Source organism: Pollicipes pollicipes, unplaced genomic scaffold (genome assembly GCF_011947565.3).
Source record: "Pollicipes pollicipes isolate AB1234 unplaced genomic scaffold, Ppol_2.1 Scaffold_4295;HRSCAF=5057_pilon_pilon_pilon, whole genome shotgun sequence".
Lineage (NCBI taxonomy): Eukaryota > Metazoa > Arthropoda > Thecostraca > Pollicipedomorpha > Pollicipedidae > Pollicipes > Pollicipes pollicipes.
This window is the reverse complement of record NW_023596461.1, coordinates 24,962,136-24,984,293: the sequence shown is the minus strand read 5'-3', so window position 1 is coordinate 24,984,293 and position 22,158 is coordinate 24,962,136. Positions and strand designations below refer to the sequence as shown.

The 22,158-nt window shown below is 52.2% G+C and overlaps 3 protein-coding genes across 3 annotated transcripts in view; 1 reads left to right on the top strand and 2 right to left on the bottom strand.

Moving 5' to 3' along the window:
• Positions 1–1,881: 1,881 nt before the first annotated feature.
• Positions 1,882–5,446, bottom strand: LOC119096798 (D-amino-acid oxidase). Its single transcript, XM_037219737.1, has 3 exons — positions 5,423–5,446; positions 4,523–4,712; positions 1,882–3,024 (listed from the first exon to the last, which is right to left on the bottom strand). The coding sequence occupies exons 2-3, from the start codon at positions 4,703–4,705 to the stop codon at positions 2,209–2,211; spliced, it is 999 nt and encodes a 332-aa protein (XP_037075632.1). The 5' UTR covers positions 4,706–4,712; positions 5,423–5,446; the 3' UTR covers positions 1,882–2,208.
• A 1,530-nt stretch (positions 5,447–6,976) lies between these two features.
• Positions 6,977–9,347, bottom strand: LOC119097343 (hornerin). Its single transcript, XM_037220390.1, has 3 exons — positions 8,606–9,347; positions 7,620–8,371; positions 6,977–7,543 (listed from the first exon to the last, which is right to left on the bottom strand). Exons 1-3 carry the CDS (start codon positions 9,345–9,347, stop codon positions 6,977–6,979), a joined length of 2,061 nt encoding a protein of 686 aa, XP_037076285.1.
• Positions 9,348–10,462: 1,115 nt separating this feature from the next.
• LOC119097342 (ATP-dependent RNA helicase DHX33) overlaps positions 10,463–22,158 on the top strand; it is a 36,987-nt gene continuing 25,291 nt past the window's right edge. Inside the window, exon 1 of the mRNA XM_037220389.1 lies at positions 10,463–10,573. Coding sequence (XP_037076284.1) covers positions 10,463–10,573 — 111 coding nt within the window. The remainder of the gene's footprint in view (positions 10,574–22,158) is intronic.

Sequence of the window (22,158 nt, the reverse complement as noted above, 5' to 3'; positions counted from 1 at the left end):
GACTGCGCCGGTCGTACCTTATCATTAATTGCGCATCATCGCAAAGGGAAATGGGGCATCGACGGAGAGGTTTCATCAATGCAAGGGAGCGTGCGTAGTTGTTTTCAGCGTTGGATCAGTGCTGTGGCACCATATGTCGTAATAGCTTGAAACGATAGTCATAGGTTAGACGTGTATTTTTAATGCTGAGTTCGTAGTTGGTGATTATTTTTCTCCACATGCAGCAATACATTATGTATCTTTACCATATCGTGGACGCCGGGTGTTAAGCGGTCATAGGCCTAAAGCTACGATCAAGCATGTTTTTGTGCTTAGTTCTCTCATGGATGGTGTTACCGGATTGTGTTATTGACCGTACTCGTAGCAAGACACAAGTACGAATGCAGGAGCAAATCGATAGAAGTAACCGAGACATAAATAGGAGAAAAATTGGACCTGCCTCGGGTCAACGGTCATGAATATTTTAAGACATCCTAGATATTTGGCCCTTCGTTGCAACACAAAATCCTGATCGTTTACGATCACTCCTCACACCAACATGCTCTCCCTCAAAAGCGACACGAGGTCAACTTTCCTAGTGTTTGAACTGTATGATCCGATCTGGGTTGGTGACCTGACCTGCGACGGTTGAAGTTTTCACAAACAACACAGAAGTCAACTTGATGCCGGAAAGCTAGTCAGGCGTGGCGCTGCACAGAACGCTTCGTCGCCACGCCCAGTTACAAATAAGGGGAGATTCGCACCCCTGCCGGTCGAATACATATGTTGCAGTTGTCGCAAGGAATTAACGCATAGTTCCAAACAAATGTTCAAGTAAAGCTGCTCTAATGGCGCAATTCGAGGAAAATGCGTACCTGGGTGTTTAAGTGTGTGGCTAGATATAAGTGGTGTAATAGAAATGGGGGTATTGCGAAAAATAACTTTCCCATACAAACAAACTTACAGCGAATCAAACACTTATACCGGGGTTAAAAGCGCACAGGCCCACCATATTTGTTCACAAACGTAAGAAAATCACGGTTTGCCTTGTTATGAAGATGTATGTAAAATTTATAAAAATCTAAAGTCGAACCAATTTTCTCTCAAGGCCGATTGTGGCTGAAGGAAGCGCTTCTCCGGGTCTTGGCTTAACTGCGCATGGTGAACACTTAACGATTCCGAATCATCTCGCACGTTACAGCCTGCAAAAGGTCTCAGGGCTGAGTTTTCGGCGTACTCTCACCGGCAGCGTACTTGGACGATATTCATCAAATTCATCGTATTTTATTTCATTTCATCTATATTCATCGTACGACGACATCTACGTGCAGAATGTATATTTGCTTGTGGTAATTGATGAACAATTTCCGTGTTCAAGGCATCTTTTGCGGTTGTTTGCGTATACCACGTCGTTTTTAACTCAAACGAACAGATGAATGCTTTGCACACACAAAGATACGGACAAAGTCCGCCGCCAGGGGCGCTGTCACCCATGTCCGCGTTCGCTTCCTAACGCTTCAAAAATGGTTTGCTGCCACCTGAGTGACTGCCCGTGTGGGATACACTTCAATAGCGTGGGCAGCGAATATACTTATTGATATACAAGTCACCCAGATAGGAAACCGGCCAAACGTTTTCGACGAAATTTACTTTTGCCTGCAATTATGGCCCGAGTATTCATGATGCGTATCTATGCATATATATATTATAATATATATTATATTATATATTATATTTCCTTCCGAATATTTCATCTATGCTTTATTCATATATATATATATATATATATATATATATAATATATATTATATATATCTCCCCGTTCTTAGCAATAAGCTAAATGTTTTCCCGGCCGGCTTATTCGCGTCTATTATTGGCCTCATTTGGGCCAAAACTCATTGATGAACCGAATACACTTTGTATTGCACCAACGACACAAACGCACTGATTGTCGCAGCGTCGCCGCGTCACTGCTCAGGAGCAATGCGTGCCAGTCCACCCACGTTCATGAAGATTGGGGAAATGTCCCACCTGCCCTTTTCCCCTGGATACTTGGGACCGAAACAGATAAATTGCTGTCCTTTTAATAATACACAGCCTCAAACTTGCTTGGGAGGCCCGCTTCTTTCCCACCTCTGTTGGCTCTGGCCGTTTACGGTACTGAATGCCAGCAGCAGTATTAGCGGTCCCTCCCTGCTGAGCCCTCAGCCCGTGGTCACCGCCGGGCGACTACAGCTTGCTGCTGGCCCGCGCCTCACCCGCCACCTCCCGTCTGACCAGCTCCGCCACATCCAGCGCGCAGCCCCAGAAGAGGGTGACGCCCGAGCCACCGTGGCCGTAGTTGTGCACCACGGGCACGAGGCGGCCGGCCACGGCGCGCCGCTCCGTCTCCAGCCTGACGCCGCCGCGCCGGTACGGCCGCAGCCCGGCCCAGACGCGCTGGGTCAGTGCCGCGCCCAGGCTCGGGATCCAGCGCCGGCAGCCGGCCAGGATGCGCTCCGTGTCGGCCGGGTCCACCTGGCGCCGCCAGTCGCCGCGCTGCGCCGTGCCGCCCAGCACCACGACGTCATCGTTGGGAATCACGTACGTGGCCGGGAAGTCGAACTTGGCCGCCTTGACGGCCGGCGCCGCCGCCTTGACCACCTGGCCGCGCACCGGCATGACCTTGTCGTCGCCGACGAGGTCACGCGCGCCCAGCCCGCTGCAGTTGACGATGACGTCATAGCCGGCCAGCTGATCGAGCCGCTCGACTTTCGCGCGAAGCACGCGCCCGCCGCGCGCGAGGAAGCGCTCCATCAGGAAAGGTAGCATCTTGGTCGGCTCGGCGTACAGGGTGACGTACTGGTGGCCCTGCTTGCCGGCGTGGCCCGCCTCACGCAGCGCGCGCTCACTCATCACCTCGTAGGCGAAGGGGACGGCGCTGTAGTAGGGCACTTCCAGCTGATCCGCCACGTCGTAGCCGGGCAGGACGCCGACGCCCGGACACTGGCCATCCAGCCACAGCTGGTGCAGGAAGTCGTGCGTCCGCTGGCCCCAGGAGGTGATCTGCGGGCGGGGAGCCGCGGGGAGCTCGAGGAGGCGGACGGAGGCTGGGGAGGCCAGCCCAGAGCAGGCGCGGAGCTTACACGTGAAACGAACGCGGATATGCAAAACGAAATGCGGTGTTGTGTATGGACGGAAAGAAAAAGTACGTGAAATTAAGAAGCGGCAAGCCTAGCCGATATACCAAGGTACATCATAGGCCTTTGGCTTTTGCGCCCATAGTCCGCCAAATATGTACCTACTAAAAAGACGGTGTAGATAACATTCCAACTCTCTACAGCATAGCGCAATGTCATGGCGAATGTTGCTGAATAGGTTCTGATAGTACAGAAATGTTCCATCACATGTGGATCGTCGACAAAATGTAAACGTGATGCAATGACGCCAAAGCAATTTCTTTTCTCTTTGACCACGGTTGCTTTAAACTGAGGCAATCACGGCGCGGAGCTGAATTATCCATCGGTTATTAACTGCAATTGTTGCGATCAACCGCGATTCTTATGATAACGTGGCATGCATTGTTCTCCTGATCGGCATCATGATTGAAGTCCTTGCTGAGCATGGCTCGTTATGCACGGCGCAGACCCTGACCCGGCGGGCAGCGCACCAATCAGTCCGAACTATGGGGCAATGTTGCACCCACCTTTGACCGACAGGGGCTGTGGGATCATTACCGTACCATGAGCTACCATGGTGTGCCCACCCGGTGGCAAGTGGCTCTGGTGGTGGCGTGAATACACGAGGTTCTCGACCTCGGTGGTCGGGTGGAGGTCAAGGCAACTTGTCTCGCCGTCATCTGGCCCGTCGCTACTTTGTCGGTTGCTTGAAGGGATTTGGGCCAAAAGGGACTGTGATGGGGAAAAAACGTTTTAGCTGCGTAGAACGCTGCGGCTTAATTTCGTGATCTATTCCATATCTCTTGTTTTGCCAGGGGTTTTCTCTTTGCGGTGACCTATAAAGTTTAAGCCTCTGCATGAGGGCTGCAACTTGTGAGAGGTGAGCATGTGTTGTTTGGTCAGGACAGTTTTTGGTCTAGAATTCCCGGTCACAAACAAAACGCACAACTGGCAGGATTTATTGTTCGGCGCAAGGGCGTTCTTGAATAAGTTTTCTTACAGTTATTTACAACAAAATGAGAGCTTGTTTCTTTGGCTCCATCTCGATAATGCGTCACCAATACACAGCGAATAGCAGCTAACGGGCTACCAATCACATACCGGTTAGCTGAACATGTTCCAAAAGTACCACGGGGCCCTTGTTGCATGGCGTTTAACGTAACGGTAAAGGAGAATGAGACGAGCTGCTTGGCAAACTCGCAGCTACCACCGCAAGCCAGATGACAGATTCCCTCTATACTCACTGGCATACCATTAAATGACGCGGCGGGCGGCTCAGTCACGTGTTACTGCGACTTTGTCAGCTGTACAAGGCGGCGCCAGCTCGGCTTCTGCCGAGCTGGCGCCCCTGCCTCTGCGCCTCTGCCGACGCCGCGCGTCATTACCTGCACGGGGTCGCCGTCGATGGAGCGCGGGCTCCAGAAGCCGGCCGACCCGTCGCCGGTGGTGTCGGGCGTCAGCTCGGCGGCGACGATCGTGACCTTGACCTCGGGCACGGCCTCCTGGACGGCCAGCGCCGCCCCCACACCGTTCACGCCGGCGCCGATCACCGCCACCGAAGGCGCCATGGCCGGCCTTCAGCGGAGCCGGGCTTCGGGTCACAGGACAGTCAGTCCGGTCACTGGGGGCAGCCGGATGGTTACGGGTTACAGGGCAGTCAGTCCAGTCACTGGGGGCAGCCGGATGGTTACGGGTTACAGGGCAGTCAATCCAGTCACTGGGGCAGCCGGATGGTTACGGGTCACAGGGCAGTCAGTCCGGTCACTGGGGCAGCCGGATGGTTACTGGTCACAGGGCAGTGAATCCCGGTCACTGGGGGCAGCCGGATGGTTACTGGTCACGGGCAGTGAAGCCCGGTCACTGGGGGTGCCCGGATGGTTTGGTCACAGGGCAGTGAAGCCCGGTCACTGGGGAGCCGGATGGTTACTGGTCACAGGGCAGTGAAGCCCCGGATGGTTACGGGTCACAGGTCAGTCAAGCCCGGTAACCGGAACCAACCGGTTCAAAGGCGAAGCTTGGGGTCCAAAGGCATTATAGGCCTTTTTACTTACAACATTGAGTGGAGCTCAGTCCTTTCAGGCGTTCACGGTTTCTGTAAGTCTACTAGTGTGGGCCGCTAGCCAGAAGACATTGGACACAGGGCCGGTTATTATGTAGTCTGTTCTCATAAGACGTCGCTGGTAAGCAAACACTGAGGGGCATTCACGGGTACGGACATGAGCCGGGTACAACCCATTACGCGTCCATCAGCTATGACTAGCATACAGCCATGACAGCAGGCTTACCGGCACTGGAGAAGCTGCAACGGACAGCACTCACCTCGCACCGGTCAGTCAGGCCTGGCGTTCCCGACGGTCTGTGAGCACCGCACTACTGTAAACAGGTGGCTGCGACAGACCGGCGCTCAGCTGAGCCGGCCGGCTCTGGTCGCCGTCACACTGATGGGTCGGCTCAGCTGTCCTGCCAAGCCAGCGCGTCGGCTCCCAGGCCCGGGTCAGTTGGCCAGACCCTGGCCGGTCGCTAGCTAGGCGATACCGCCCCGGACGGCGGGGCGTCCTCCGCCGCAAAACTGGCGGCTCTAGGAAAGTCGAAAATCCCATTTGGTGAATGTTATGCAAGTCGCCATATAGTAGTCGAAAAAGGCCTTGGGCGAACTGCGAGTGGACTTCCTGTCCGGACACTGAAATCACCACACTTTATTGCGCGGAGCCGTGTCGGGCCGATCGAGCGCGCTGTTGACGATACGGAGGGAATCCCGGGAATCCGGGAACGGAGATTGACATGGTGCCTTGTTTTTGACGGGTGTGCATTCGTCTGACTTCAAACCAAGGACACTCTGGTAATCGAAGGCGCTCTGCTCCCCCTCGAGGCCTCCGGCGATCCGTCAGGCTCAGGATACGCGGTGAGATCGAAGTTAGTCGAGCTATCAAAGTGGGAAAAATGGTTGCCAAAAAAAACAAAATGGTCTTACCACCACATCATGAGCTTTGTTCACATCAGGAACACAGCAAATATACGCTATCCAACAACAAAGCCGAGCTGAAATCACACGCCATCACGTATACACATTGGTGAAAGCGCATGGCTGTTGTTTCTAGCAAAACAAACAAGACTTGGTACTTGGCTTATATCATCAACTGACACTTAAGAAAGCTGGCAGCGACAGCCGTACTATGATGAACAGATGTTCAGATGCAGTGCAACAGCTGCTAAGAGAACTGAACATCGATTTTGACAGAGGTGTTGTGAAGCCTACCTATGTATTGCAAGAATGCATGCGGGAACAGATCCGATGCGCCGAGAGCTTTGCTTTGACAGGGTCCGGCTCAACTCTGTCGTCCGTCTTAGTTTTGTGCCGCCAAATATCAAACGGCCGTGGGTCCACTTCCAGCCCAAACAGCTACTGTTCAACGCAGATGCGCCAGAAGATTAAAGCCCTTCATTAATTTAATAACCTCATGAAATGATTATTGATTGGGCTGGATATACTTATATATACTTGGGCTGGACTGCATTAATATTCCGATCAGGTCCGAGGTGAGCCACAGCTCGTGTCTTGCTCTCCATCAATGCACCGAAGACAAAATTGTATTTCATAGCAAGCGCACGGGGTTAAAATACATGCACCATGCGTAATTTAAAACCACAGCTGCTGCTCGACACGGCTGAACAGCTTGTCGTTCCATCTCCATGGCCTTGATTACATTGCGTTTTAGCTAAGCGGTACATTCATCCCGGCACACCCACGCAATATATTACATTCATCCAACAAAGTAACACGGACGGCGGACGCTCTTCTCCATGTACGTGCTCATGCGACCCTCAACACAGCCGGTTGCTTAATGGGACTTCGTCTTGTGGTAGGGCCCGGGATGATACACGTGGACGAACTCGATTTTCTTGGGCGGAGACAGTGCCTTGTACACAGGCTTAGCTGGCGCGTACGAAAGAGAGCCGCCGTGGCCGTGGGCTTCCGCCGAGCTGTGGCCGTAGCTGCCGGTGGAGCCGTGGGCCTCCGCCGAGCTGTGGCCGTAGCTGCCGGTGGAGCCGTGGGCCTCCGCCGAGCTGTGGCCGTAGCTGCCGGTGGAGCCGTGGGCCTCCGCCGAGCTATGGCCGTAGCTGCCGGTGGAGCCGTGGGCCTCCGCCGGGCTATGGCCGTAGCTGCCGGTGGAGCCGTGGGCCTCCGCAGAGCTGTCGTCGTAGCTGCCGGTGGAGCCGTAGGCCTCCGCCGAGCTGTGGCCGTAGCTGCCGGTGGAGCTGTGGGCCTTCGCCGAGCTGTGGCCGTAGCTGCCGGTAGAGCTGTGGACGCTGTTGCTGCCGTGTCCCAGGCTGGCGTGCGCAGAGCTGGCGCCGTGACCGTAGGCTGCTGACGACGTCTTCGGGCTGGGGGAGCCGTGGTACGCAGCCTGGGGTGCGTAGGACGAGAGGTGGGGCGGGCGCGGAAGCGGGCTTGGAGCCATGCGCCGCACCGTGAATAATCACGCTGGACTTGGGGTGCGCGCCGTAAGCCGCTGAGGAGCCAGAGCCTCGGCCAGACACCGGCTTGTAGCTGGAGGGATGAGCACCCGCGGAGGCAGACTGGTGGGCGGAGGCATCGCCGTAGGCGGAGGCAAGCTTGTACGGCGCGGATGGCGCGTATGCCGGAGCAGGCTCAGAGTAGGGCTGGCTGCCATGGACCGGGACGGGTTTGTGTGCCGACGGGCTGCCATGCCCGGACTGAAGCCGGTAAGATGCCGCTGACCCGTGGCCAGCCGCCGACTCGTGCGCCGCGAGTTGGTCGTGGGCGCCGCCCAGCCTGTGGGCGGTCTTCCCATCGTACCCGGAGACGGGAGCTGGATAGCCGCGGTGCGGGCCGCTGGCCAGGGCGGGGCTGTAGGCGCGAACCGGGTGGTAGCCGGCCCCACCGTGGAAAGAGTTGGCAGGATGGTATGGAGAAACGTTCGAGTAGGCATGGTAACCGGCTCCGTTGGCGTAGGAGTACTCAGGCATGTAGGCAGCGGAGTGAGCATAGGCAGGGGCTGCGGCGTGCGGGGCACCAGAGGCGTACGTCGATATGGGCTTATAGGCGGATATGTGGGTGTATGCGGGGATGGCGGGGTGCGGAGCGCCAGCGGTATATGCTGAGACGGGAGCGTAGGCGGATGGGTGGCTGTAGGCAGGAGCCACGCCGTGGAAAACACCGGCAGCGTAAGCTGACTTAGAGTTATAAGCAAAGCTGGGGTTGTAAGCGGGCGCTGCGGGGTAAGAAGCGCCAGCGGTGTAGGCAGAAATAGGCGCATAGACGGAGGGATGTGTGTAGGCAGGAGCTACAGTATGCGAAGAGCCGGCAGCGTAGGCAGGGGTGGGTTTGTAGGCGGAAGAGTGCGTATAGGCAGGAGCTGCAGTATGAGAAGAGCCGGCAGGGTATGCAGAGGAGGGCTTGTAGGCGGAAGAGTGCGTAGAGGCCGGAGCTACAGCGTGGGAAGCACCAGCAGCGTAGGCAGAAGTGGGCTTGTGGGCAGCGGACGGCTTATAGGCGGATGATGGCTTGTAGGCAGAGGACGGCTTGTTGGCGGGCGACGGCGTGTAAGCAGAGGATGTCTTATAGGCAGAAAGATGGTTGAACGCAGGCGCAGCAGTGTGAGGAGCGCTAGCGGCGTAGGCCGCCTTGGGTTCATAAGCTGATGAGTGCGAATGGGCGGGGACGTGATGGCCCCCCGTCCCGGCGTGGTGAGCAGAGCCGGGCGCCCCGACAGATGAACCAGCGTAGCCGGACGCCCTGTGGTGCACTGGAGCCGCACCGTAGGCAGAGGCGGGAGCGTACGCCAGCGGCTTTCCGTAGGCCAGGCTTGACGTCTTGGCACCAGCTCCGGCCGTGTAGGCGGCTGCGGGCTTCAGCAGGTGGACGGGAGCGGCGCCGTAGGCCGCCGGCCCGTGCACCGCGGGCACCGTCTTCGGGTACTGCGCCACGCCGTCGTACGTGACGACGACGTTGTAGCCGCCGTCGCCGACCTGGTCGGCGATGTAGCGGACGTGCTGGGTGCGGCCGTCGGGCAGGTCGACCGAGTACGAGCCGAGCACCGTCTGGCTGTCGCTGTTCGCCTCGTGCGAGAACACGGTGCCGGTGACGGGGTCGGACACGCCGTACTGGAACTGGTACGGCCGCGCGTAGCCGTAGCCGGGGGCGTGGCCGGGCGCGGTGAACGGACCGGGGCCCGTGGCGGCCGCCATTGCCGCGGCAGTGGCGACGAGAAACAGCGCCTGCGGTCAGAGCGGCGCTGGTGAGGTCGGGGAGACGGCGCCGGGGGCGGGCGGCGGAGCGCCCAGCGCTGGCAGCTAAGCTCGGTCTGGGCCGCGCTGCGGAAGTGTCCTCGAACACTGCAATCCCACTGATAAACGGAGACAACTTAAGATCTTTGATATACCAAAAGTCCCAAAACATCTTTCCTGACATGGCAAATAATCCCTACCAGATCAGAGATAAGTTGAAACAGACCAATTAAATTATCTGTATCGAATGTACCGTCGGGAACTGTGGAACCCACAAGATGAAATACATCGGCCTAACTGTAACAAGTCTCAACCAACGTCTAACCATGTACTTACGGTAAGTGACACCGAAAACACCTGTGCGTACACACAACACTAAACTCACCATCAATGCATCAGTCATGGACAACACCGAACTAAGGCATTCCAAACATCATAGACATCATCACACTCGAAACATTGCACATCAGAGGCAGGGCGCCCATCATCACATACAAAACAAACAGCTCACATAACTTTCACTGTGCGACCTATGACTTGTGAGACAGATCCAACGCCCGTAAAGCCGAGCTACCAGACTACCAGTACTCTATTAAATCGATGTGGCGAAAATGGCAAAACTGTTAGCCGCACGAAGGTGTACCTTGAAAAAGATCATGCGCCATGCCGATGTACTTTTCTCTCAAATCTATCAAGCTTGTGCGTCGAGGAAATCCGATGAAAATCGAACTTTTACATTTACCTTGTGTGTGACTGCATTTTAATAGTTTAGTATTCGTCTTAATATTCGCAATATTCGTCGTCATTGCCAATTTGCTCAACCCTGTCATCAGCCACACTTCCGGCCAAGCCTGAAAGCGTAATTCATCTGCATAATCTGCAGATCTGTGATATTTTAGGCCTCTAGACGGCATAGGCACACCATATTTCTGTTCTCGCATCCCTAGACTGTGCAGGAGGCAAGCGCAAAAGTGAATTAGGAAGGCCTGACATGCTAAGTCTGTACTGCCTACCAAACACTACCCACTAAGCCAACACGAGCGTGCTTGAAGTGCGCTTCCAGAAATGTTCCAGAAATGCGCTTCAAGCTGCGTCACGGTTCCAAGCTGCAGCACTGCGAGACCAATGTGATGCGGCGCATCACGCTGGTCTCGCGGGGCGCGCGGCTTCCGTTCCGCCAGCTGACAGTGGCCGGCTTCATACGCGGCACGGGCCACCGCCGCCCAACGGCAGCACGTGGGGGCTTTCCACGTTCTCATGCAGTTGGACGTGGCTATGCGGGGGTAGCGGATGTGGCAAGATGGCGATGTGCCACGGGCTGCTGGCGCTAAGCGTCAAGCCTGAACATTAGTAATGCATGATGATCTAGCATAAGGCTAAGGTGGGCTACCTCAGTTTACGTTAGCCTCATGTAGCGTTTTAAGCCAACTACCATAAGTGTGTGATCGCATATCAGATAATGTCAAAGAGACCAAAAAAATCTGCAAACTAAAAACCTAGTGGCTACGATAGCACCAGTGACGCCATTGTTACCTCACTTAACATTAGCGGCCAAAGGTTTTGACACAATGTAATTCTAGTGATTCTATAGGAGCACGGAGCGTTTCAATTCGCTGGTTGGTTTGCTTGGAAGACATGCCAGAAAAGATGGTGCCCAGTGACATGGCCTCCAGTGACCCGCGGGTCTAAATAAGATGGCGCATAACATGGCCTCCAGTGACCCGCGGGTCAAAATGGTCACGCGCTCTTTCCAACGAATTGACGAATAACAGCTTGTTGAATCCGTGCCTGAAAAGGTCCTGAGCTCAGCATGTAGCCTATCCCTGGACTCTACATTCTACGATGTTTCTAATGCGTTCTCAGCCAAATAAATCATTTACACGCCAATTGTCGCCGGGGATCCAAGTCTACATCCATTCGGCACTTAAAGTAGACCTATCGAGTTGTTGCATCCAGGTGACGTAAACATGTCAACCCGCTGGACGAACAAAATATGCAAAAATATGCAAAAGCTACAACATTCCCTGCTGCTCTGCACGTCAGAGTTAAAAAGCGGCATTTTAGAAGCGACGCTGAGGCCTCAAAGTCTCGATGAGCCGTTGCGGAACGTGACATCAACATTTCTGCAAAAATGGTGCACCTCTGTTTCGAATATACCCATTTAAATGCAAACAAGAATTACAGCGTCTTGTGGTAAGCATCTGGTTCCTCTCAGCTACTAAAAAAACACCCATTGGTGGACAGAACCCGTCGAAGCATAATTCTGTGTTCCAGTGCATCATATGCGCTGCGGAATCTTGTGCCTTTGTTTCACTGCGCTTTGACACGCTATTCATGAGCTTTTTTAAACGCGCTCATTGCTGCAATGAGTTACTAGTTTGGAAAAAGCTGCATCCATTGTAAGACGACTTGATGTGTCGCTCATAGATTCAAACCTTACGTCTGACGACTAAGTGCTACTCGAGGCATGCAGGACCGGTGACTGGCGTAGCTAAGTGCTGCACACCCGCACAAACCGCTCATTGGTCAAACAGGCCGTTAAGCTGGCGGAAACGATGTGCCCAATGCGTCAAATGCAATGTTTAGTATTTATTAATGTCTCTGTTTACTGTAATTTAAAACGCTGCTTCCTCAATGCATGCATGGGTAATAGCGTCACATGGTAATCAGACTACTCTTCTGGATCGAAAATAAAACGCACAAGGCGTGACGTAGCGTTACAGCACGTGACCCATTGCATTATAGAAACATCCTGCGTTATAGCATCGCTTGAGCATTGGAACATTAAGCAATTTGTCAATATCAGACTCGCTGCGCGTCTACATGCCACTTCTGAGCCATCTGTGAAATGCATTCACCGCGTCATTCACTCAGATATCGGATTTACATCGCTTGCAAGATTACACCACGTTCCACCATCCTGGTGAAGCACTGCGTTTGAGCTAACTGCCCTGCTGGCACTGCCATTTGCTTTGAAACTGACTTGGCTTAAACAACCGTGCTGGGCTGTCCATACTGGCCAGATGTGCAAAGCTCTTGCAATTTCTACCGACGAAGGATAAGAATGAACGATGCAATGCACCGGAAGAAATGGATGAAACCTTCTTAAATCGGGGTTATTGGTATATGGCACGTTATAGACTAAGGTTAAAGACGAGATTTACCGCAGCGCCGCAAACATTTCTAATAAACTTTGCACCGATGACCGTCCGGCAAGCAGACAACCTTAATAGCAAGCGTCAGAAAACAAATTGCATGTAAATGACTGGATTTCTATAGGAATTTTTGGCACAAAACGATGCATTACTCGCATGTAATTCAGCATGCCATTTTTACACTTTAGACCACCAGGCTCGTAATATGTAGAGAGTGAGCGGGAGAGGAGGCAGAGAAAGAGGTCGAGAGAGAAAAAGGAAGAAATTGAGGGACAGAGAGAGGGAGGGGAGAGAGAGAGAGTGATGGAGAAGGAAAGGGAGAGAGAGAGAGAGAGAGAGAGAGAGAGAGAGAGAGAGAGAGGAGGAGAGAGCGAGAGAGAGAGAGAGAGAGAGAGAGAGAGAGAGAGAGAGAGAGAGAGAGAGGAGAGAAAGAGAGAGATAGCGAGAGAGAGAGGGGGAGAGAGAGAGAGAGAGAGAAGAATGTGATGCACTACTTACACCAACGCTCATGGCCTTAAAAATGCACGACGTCAAAATTCCTGGCCACGAAGCCACTGAACTACAAGTCTGGTATCACTCCACGAGTCCTGGTATGTGGTACTGCACTAGGAACGCCAGTTCGCGTATGCGCCTCACTTCGCCACCGTTCGCCACTCGCCAGGAACTCCACCACGAGCACTCCGCCCTCAGGCTCCTCCGCGCCGGACACGCCCGCTCCGAGTTACCTTCATGTTGCCGATTTGTCTAGAGCACTGACGTCGTGGGTGCCGGCTGGCCTGGTTTTGGTCTTATAGCGGGGCGGCGCGTGACCTTGACATTGCGGCGGTCGGGGCGCCGGCTCGCCAAAGTGTCCGCCCGCACCGCTACCTTGCCCGCCGGCGGCAGGCATGACGCCGGCCAGAATGCCGGCTGGAGTCACAGATCGCTGCCAATTCTCGTCACGCGATGGCTTAGTGGGTTTATGTGCGCTGGAACGAGGAGATAATTGCGAGTCAGTTTTGGGGGAGACTAAAAAGAGAGGATAACACATGGAGTGTGGACGATTATGCCCACGAAAAATGTTTCCCAGAACTTATTTCTTCGAAAAGGTGAAAATTTCATTTCTGAGTGCATGTTTCAAGAACCAAAAAACAGCAGAAGGAAGGACATAAGAAGTTTTAGAACAGAAGAACTGAGCTTTTTTTGTGTTTCGAATGTTTCTTTTTTCGTGTGACCTCGCCATAACACCATGACCGACATTGCTTCCATATTTCACGGTACCATCACGGTGCAACCACAAGTGCTGTCATGTTTGAAAGTAGTCATCAACCCACCAGGCTCCTCGTTTTAAAACCGAACTTCACACGGCATTATGACGTAAAGATCAAGCGCAGGGCAAAAGTGAAGTTTCATGTGCATCATGAGGGAGTGACACAGCTTTCTACTCATTCAGCTCGAAGGTGTGCTTTTCACGTGCTCAACTCCTTAACAGCGTTGGCCCAATTGGTGATCGAATATAACATAACAAGGGCGTAGATGCGTGTTCTATGTGGTGTAGTTTTGTTGAGGGTTTTCACGTAGTTCTGTGATGCATGTAGGGTAGCAGCTAGGTCTACATAATATCTGCGTACCTGGTGCTCCCGGTGCATGGCTGGAAATCACTCTCTTAAAGTTAGGGATTGGGCGACACTGAAGGTTTTTGCTAGAACATCTTCCAAAGGCGCGGCTTGGCTGCGACAAACTCCGGTTAGCTGCAAGTAATTGAATAGCGGATCTTTTGGCGGGACAAATTATAATTAGCTTGTAAGGTAACTGACGTTTAGCAGGACAAACTCAGCCCTGGGTCGACAGCAAAAGCAAATTCTAGAGAAACGTTCGATCTGATGCGTTAACGTAGTTTATAAAAAAAACATGCAAAGTTGACATAGTTCTTAGGCAATAAGATAACTGAATTTAGTACAACGACAAGTTCCATCGACATTTGATCTCAGTCATGAAAGCCTAATTAAGCTTGAAACCGCAGTTATTTTTTTTTTTTTGCTGGGAGTTTGCTTTAAAATGTAGCTCCTGACGCTCATTTCGAATTTCAGGATAACAGGGGCGGCAGCAGACATCTTCGATGGAGTTCTTAAAGGCCAGAGTAGGTCACTGACCTATAATGACCCAGATCAGCAGTTCGTTCTTAAGAATGTACCGCTGGCGTAATCCTTGACGTTTATTCAAAGTCAAAACTCAAAACAACCCCGTAGGTTTTTAGTGACCATGAACTTCTAAAATGAATGCAAGGGCACTAACCGAAAGTGGACACCAGGGACTTTTGTTTAAAACAGGTAAATAGTCTGAAGGCGGCTGCATGAGACGGTCTGGGGCACTTTGAACACCGATCTGGAGTTGGACCTTATTTGACCTTATTTGACCCGGAGGTCATTACCTGGCAAACGCCAATTTTGGCAAAACTGAACACGCATAAGGCAAATCTGCCCTGTGCATTTGGCGTTTCTAGCTCTCTTAGTTTTTAAATATCAAGGTATTAAGTTGACCCACACCATAGTGGGGTATTTGATTTTTGGAATATTTGTTAACATCCGGTCGTTAATACCGCCCGAAAGTTTTAGTTGAGAAATATTTGAGCTGCTATCGCTAATGCCGTATTTATGAGATCATTAACATGATGAAAATCAGCACCATACAGCTAAAAAGTGCGACTGCTTTTACTTTTGTGACTCGGGAAATACGCGTCATGTGACGTGTTGCAAGAAAAAGAAAGTCGCATCATACCGATTACAAGGGTCATCAGATGCCAAACGAGTCCACCTCCTCCATTTTCGGTGTTATAGCAGGCGTCGACGAATTGGCAATCCACTGCCGAGTCAAGTAACTCGTTTTTCCAGGTTCTTTGCGGGAGTCAGTTGATGGCTTTCAATCTATCATTGGGTTCTGTAATGCTTCCAATCTGCAATGGCGGTCGAATGACCCGGTAAAACAGCCATGGGTCTCGACAGCGGGTCTGCTGAAATGTCTGGTTGTCCTATGAACGCACCAAGTTGCCTCGTCAGTGATTCCACATGACATGGGGATGCTGCTCGGCAAATTAAGCAGAATCCGTTGACTCCATGAAACAGATGAATGCTATTTCGAAGTAACCGCCCGCGCTGTTTACGATCGAGGTGCGCAAAAGTTTACGGTTGCCGTTGGGGCGGTGCACGCGGGCGATGCGCTCTATTGGCGCATGACGTTCGTTGGCCTGCAAGTCCTACGTGAGAAGATGAGCTGCGTTTTTCAGCATCGGTTCGCGTGGCAAAATTGCGAAAGCTCTTAAGAGCATACCTTATAACCTTGAATACGGGTTGATTACATTCCATGCTCCATTGTTCCACTCCCTGTATATACCCAGCAATCATGATGCAGATACATGGGCAGATAAGGTATGCCAAGTCTGAGCAGCCTGGTACCTGAAATATATTTGTAGCACCTGGTTGAAGGCAGTACCGTTCGTGCACGAAACCCAGTGACTGTAAGGTACACCAACAGTGTTCAATGTACTGACACGACATGGGCCAGCTCACATTGTTGTAAGAGGCTGGCGGTTGACATTGGTATCTCGGCGCTGATTTGAACGGTGTTCGCTGATTTGATCTCGCCTTGTAAAACCACAATGGAAAGGCCTCGAGCTACTCCCCACTTGTTCTCGCATTGGTTTCTGCGTGCCGTTGAGTGTACGTGCATGTGCATTTGCATTCACCGCCTCTCCCAATCGCACGATAGAAGATCAGTAACGTTCCAGTTAAAAATCCTGGCATGTTTTCACGTCGTAAAAGTATTGCATGTCTTCGAAATGTGGCATGTAACACAAACTGGAGACTATTCTCTCAAAATCGTGCTTCTGCAATGCGGATGTCGGCTACGTGACCCACTTTTGGGCTAAAGATCGTTGTGCAAAATACTGTACCTGTACCCATGGGCGTAGAAATGTTTTAAAATTTTGTGGACAAGCTCCGGAGATAATTTAAGGAGCTTTCACCGGAAAGGCAAGTCTAGCGACCGGCAGCGAAGGGGCGCATGGGAGATAAAGAGCTTTGCCTGCTCTTAATGCAGGTATCTATCTGAAACTTTTTGGAGAGACGTGAATGTCCTGCTTATCATACGTAGCAAACCCACAGTTGTTTTCTTTTGGTACATAGTTTAATTTATTCAGCTCATCTATACCAATCACCAGACAACTGTTTCCTTAGATTGTATGCGCCTCGGCAGCGTTTCTTCTGGAGGGACAGAATTTCACGACTGGAAGACACTTTGGACACTGCGACTGGGGAGACATTTGTCTCCCCAGCTGGCATGCCAGAATACAGCCTGAGCTAAGGCTGGTCAGAATTGTACTGTGCCCCATAATTCTTAAGTGTGCAGGCTTCGACCTCTGCTTTTCAAGAAACGAGATCGTTTTGCACTTTAGACAGAAACAAATTTGAAACATTCAAACAGTATTCGCCACATCCGACCTGACAGAGACACTAAGATCGCGGTTTCTCCTATGATGACTAAGAAAACGTCACAGCCTCTTTGGGATGTTCCCGACCCGAGTCCTGCTCCAGCCGCTGTCGGCGGCCATTGCCCTGGTTTGGCCCGAGTCCTGCACCAGCCGCTGCTGTCGGCGGCCAATGCCCTGGTTTGGCCCGAGTCCTGCACCAGCCGCTGCTGTCGGCGGCCACTGCCCTGGTCCGACTGCTGCTCGTCGACGGTAAGTGCCCTCTGTATGACTGATCGTGAACTGATCGTCTGTACTGCTTTGTCGCGTTGTGTGGATTGACACCACTTCTCACTGGGTATCGCGGGGTTTTCATCACAACTGCTAGCGCACCTTTAAAAAGAGGGGATGTGTAGAAGTCTTCCTTGCTGGGTTTGAAGTTGATGACCGGTTGCATCTGACGAGTGGCCGAGTGGCAAGAGATTATTATTGCTGATTATCAACAGATTATTGTTGCTGCAGCTTGCTACAAGCCGTAGACAAGTGGATTTACCAGAATTGTTTGAGGCATTGGTCTTAGGATGTTCGCTACCAGGGGCATGTGGTGAAAAATGGGAGAATTACCTCATGGCCACGAACTTCCTGTCATCTAACTTTGTAATATCCCTGAGCATTTGAAGCTTCATCCCTGACCTTATATTGTAATAATTATATTGTCATAGGTCTCAAGCCAACCTAAAGACAGGATATCACACCGCCTGCAGGGGTTCGAGCCTCCAAAAGTGCAAAAGAACGGTCTGGCAGCTTCCCATTCACATTCACATGCACACACACACACACACACACACACACACACACACACACACACACACACACACACACACACACACACACACACACACACACACACACACACACACACACACACACACACACACACACACACACACACAAATCCACCAATAACTGTCGCCATAGCACTGTTCTAAGCACAGGGTCATAGAACTATGTTTGGTTCCTGCTATGCGTCGCTGTTACAACGGAGCTTCAGCGTCAAAATGTGCAAAAAGGGTTCCAATGAAGTGCTGTGTAATTCGCGTGTTTTTAGACGCCGACCTGAAATTTTCAGGTTTGTTGTTAAATAAAACAAAGAAAATGGAGTAGCACTTTGCTTCTCAGTTCCTAACCCATTTTTAGCCGTCCTAACGTACATACGTACCCATTCAATAAGTTGAAAGTCGCAACGAGGGCTGGTACCAGCCAAATTCACACACACACACACACACACACACACACACACACACACACACACACACACACACACACACACACACACACACACACACACACACACACACACACACACCACACACACACACACACACACACACACACACACACACACACACACACACACACACACACACACACACACACACACACACACACACACACACACACACACACACACACACACACACACACACTTCCCACGCATCTATGTGGGTCGCCCGATGGTGCGGTGCCGTTGCCTCGTTTGTGCAAAATTAACTGAACGTGAAATGAATGAGTAAACGAAGCGAATGAATGAAATGAACTCATGTGATACACCATTCCTGCTCGCACACTCACATGCATATAAATGCTGTAAACCATAAGCATTTTTAAAGATTTTCTAGCCGGCAGATCTGACTTCGCTGAGCAGCCACACCTTTCACGGTGCCGAGGGTTGTGATTGATGCGGTCTATCCCTGGCATAACAGAACAAGACGGCGTCAGTATAGCCACGCCATGCCACCAGCGGTCTCGTTTCACGCTGCACGTACCTTCATAGCCGTCAAACTGGCCTTGGATCAGTGCACCCAAGGACGTCCTCACGCAACCGCCGTCAGCACAATGAAGTGGCGACTCACCGTCTTTCCGACGCACAGGCACCAGCTTCACGTTGATGAGACGCTAAACTCTAGGCATTCGCGCAGTTCTAGCGCTGTAGGTGTTATGGTCACACGTGGACATCACCACCAAACGCGCGATGCCGATTCCAAGAATCGGTAGCCCGTTATGCGTTGGCGACCTTGGCGGAAGGGTGGCCGCGCAATTACGTTCAATATGTTCCTGGCCGATGAACTCATCATCGCAGCCGTCAGCCGGCAAGGTCGGCCGTTCCCCCGGCGATTGGGCGGTGGGAAAACCATGCAGTTTTTGCTCATGCCAGGGGCGTTAACGCACGGGTTTCCGCTCAGGTTTACGACCTGTTGCTGGCATTTATGCGTGGTCCACATCGGTGGATGACTAATTTGGGTCAACTAAATGAAGTAGACATTGAAACGAAGAAGTCCTCGGTGCTTGATTTGTAATCCCAGTATTGCTAGTCACCTTGTCGAATGGGCAAGAGGGGTGTGTTGAAGGGCGTGTCATTGCTGACAGCTGTAAGCTTCCTGGTAACATATACCGCACATGTGATTTTTGAACAGATAAGGTCGGTTACTGAACACAGATCTTATGATCTCTAGCTTAATAGTCTACCTTTTCGTTTTGAAAACCTTGGATGCAGAGACAGAACGCTGAATTCGAACATCTGCGACAGGCAAGCATCTTATGCAATCCCAGCAAGGTGCCTCCGTCCACGTGGCGACAGTTCTAAGAAGCTTTCGGGCCGTGGCGACAGCCCTAGAGCCTTCAAGCAGTGGCGACAGAGACATGGTGACAACGCTAGAGCTTTCGATACGGGGCGGCAGCTCTAGAGCTTCCGAGAGGTGACGACAGCTCTAGAGCTTTCGAGACGTGGCGACAGCTCTACAGCTTTCAAGACGTGGCGACAGCTCTACAGCTTTCGAGACGTGGCGACAACTCTGACGAGCGGTCGAGCCTTGGCGACTGCTCCAGTGATCGAGCCGTGGCGACTGCTCTAGTGATCGAGCCTTGGCGACTGCTCCAGTGATCGAGCCGTGGCGACAGCTCTTAAGAGCGATCGAGACGTGGCGGCAGCTCGTAAGAGCGACTGAGACGTGGCGGCAGCTCTAACGACCAGTCGAGCTGAAGTGGCGGCTCTAAAGGGCGGTAGAGCCGTAGCAACATTTTTAGGAAGCTTTGGAGACGTGGCGACAGATGTTAAGGGCGGTCAAGCCGTGGCGACAGCTCTAAAGAGCGACTGAGTCGTTGTAACGGCTCTAAAGAGCGGTGGAACTGTGGCTGCAACTCTAAGGAGCGATCGAGCCGTGGCTACAGCTTTAAAGAGCGTTCGAGCCATGGTGACAGCTTTTAAGGGTGGTCGAGCCGTGACGACAGCTCTAAAGAGCGATCGAATCGTGGTGACACCTCGAACGAGTGGTCAAGCCGTGGTGACAGCTCTAGCGATCGGTCGAGCCGTGACGACAATTCTATGGACGATCGAGCCGTGGCGACATCTCTACGGGCGGTAGAGCCGTGACACCTCTCACGAGCGATCGCGCCGTGGTCACATTTTTAAAGAGCGTTCGAGCCGTGGCAACGGCTCTTAAGAGTGGTTGAGCCATGGCGACAGCTCTGACGGGCGGTCGAGCCATGGCGATAGTTCTTACGGGCGGTAGAACCGTGACGACAGCTCTGACGAACGGTCGAGCCGTGACGACAGCTCTGACGAGCAGTCGAGCCGTGACGACAGCGGCGCTGCCCGCTGGCCGGCGGCCGCCGCCCGTCCGGAGCCAGTTACGGCTCCGGATCGGCGTGCGGCCGGCGCGGCGTGCGGTGTCCGGCGACCCCGCCGTCACCGCCGCCGCCCCGCTGCGGCTACATTATGGCGGCGGAACCAGGCCACCTGGCCGCTCACGTGGCCTTGCAGGTCGGTCGCGGCTGAACGGAACCGGGCAGCTGGGTGGTGCCTCTCGTCGCCCGGCTGTCAGAGCTAGGTCGCTATCCGTCGTGCAGCACCAAACTGAAGTCACACGCACGAGCTCAAAAACAAATGTTGAAAGCTACTTGGTGTATTTTGTTTTCTTCTTAGGTAGGCTGTACTGTACGTTATATCAAGACAGGCAAGTCATTTGTGCACGGGTCTTATATTTTGCGTTTCGATTACATGCACATGGTCACAACATTTGGATTCTAGAGGTACTTTGAAGGGCGGGCGCGTAGGGCCTGCATCATGCCTGCATTATACCTGCATTATCAGGGTGTATTCACGTATTGCCCCCCCCCCCCCCCCTCCTGCCTGGGGTGCTCTGTACCTCACTCCCTTATCAGATTCCTTGCAAGGATGAAAATTGTTGCCTATTGCAAAGATCATATTTATCGAAAGATGAAAATGAGTGTGCATAAATCTTGGCAGTGACAAATTGGAGGTACAGACATAGGATTTCTTACATGAAGAACACATAATGTTTGTTTACACTGCGCTAAAAATTTGTGCGCGTACGGTGATCTAATTAAGGCTTTATGTGACAATTTTTAAGTTGTGCCCACCACCTTGTAAAATTCTCCATACGTCCTTGTGAGTTATCCGGGAAATGGAGCATTTTATGACTTGTTTTAACTATCCTCAAGTGCAAGCAGGTCTCGTCGGACATGCCTCAGGTGGGTTTTTTCCTTTTTGGATACGAAAAAAGTAAATAAATGACAGGACTATTGGCTTGTGACACTGCCAATGACGAACGGCGCATATTTTCCACAGAAAGGTCGCTCCTAGGCTTGTCAGGCCACTGAGGCGTGATTCTGAAGCCCTGTGTGATTTAGTTACTGCAATATTGGTTTCAAAATCGGTATTGGTTGCGAAGAGGTAAATATGGTGTTTCGCGGCAAATGGGGCAACACATGGACAACGACCTTTTAATATCGAAAGAGATCGATGGTGTTCGACGGGTTAAGCTTATCTTGAAGTATGTATGCATTAATGTTTCATAGTGAATTACATTCAAACAGCAAGTGCTGCTTCTTTTTTCAAACGTACAGTTCTTTTCCTAGGAAACCTGAAACTAATGTTACTTTTCCCACGCGCTGAGGTCGAGCCTACCTGTGGGACGATTCGTTTACTGATATAACCAAACCAGATGCAATTTAGTTTCTAGGATTAAACCATTCCCTAGTTTTGTGCTGGTCGTGTCCTATTGGCCTGGTGCCGGCAACGCTCCGCACCTGGCGTGCAAATGAAAATATCGCTCACTCGATGAATGCTGGATGCTATTACTCCAGGTATTATTTG

Excerpts from the sequence above, each read along its gene's own strand:
- LOC119097343 (XM_037220390.1), bottom strand. The coding sequence starts at position 9,347 with ATGGCGGCCGCCACGGGCCCCGGTCCGTTCACCGCGCCCGGCCACGCC. Across the intron at positions 8,372-8,605 it reads CACTTCTGCCTACGCTGCTG|CGCCCGCTTACAACCCCAGC; the intron begins GTGCTTCCCACG and ends CTTACCCCGCAG. Across the intron at positions 7,544-7,619 it reads GCGCGCACCCCAAGTCCAGC|GCTGCGTACCACGGCTCCCC; the intron begins GTGATTATTCAC and ends TACGCACCCCAG.
- LOC119096798 (XM_037219737.1), bottom strand. The coding sequence starts at position 4,705 with ATGGCGCCTTCGGTGGCGGTGATCGGCGCCGGCGTGAACGGTGTGGGG. Across the intron at positions 3,025-4,522 it reads TCGACGGCGACCCCGTGCAG|ATCACCTCCTGGGGCCAGCG; the intron begins GTAATGACGCGC and ends CCCCGCCCGCAG.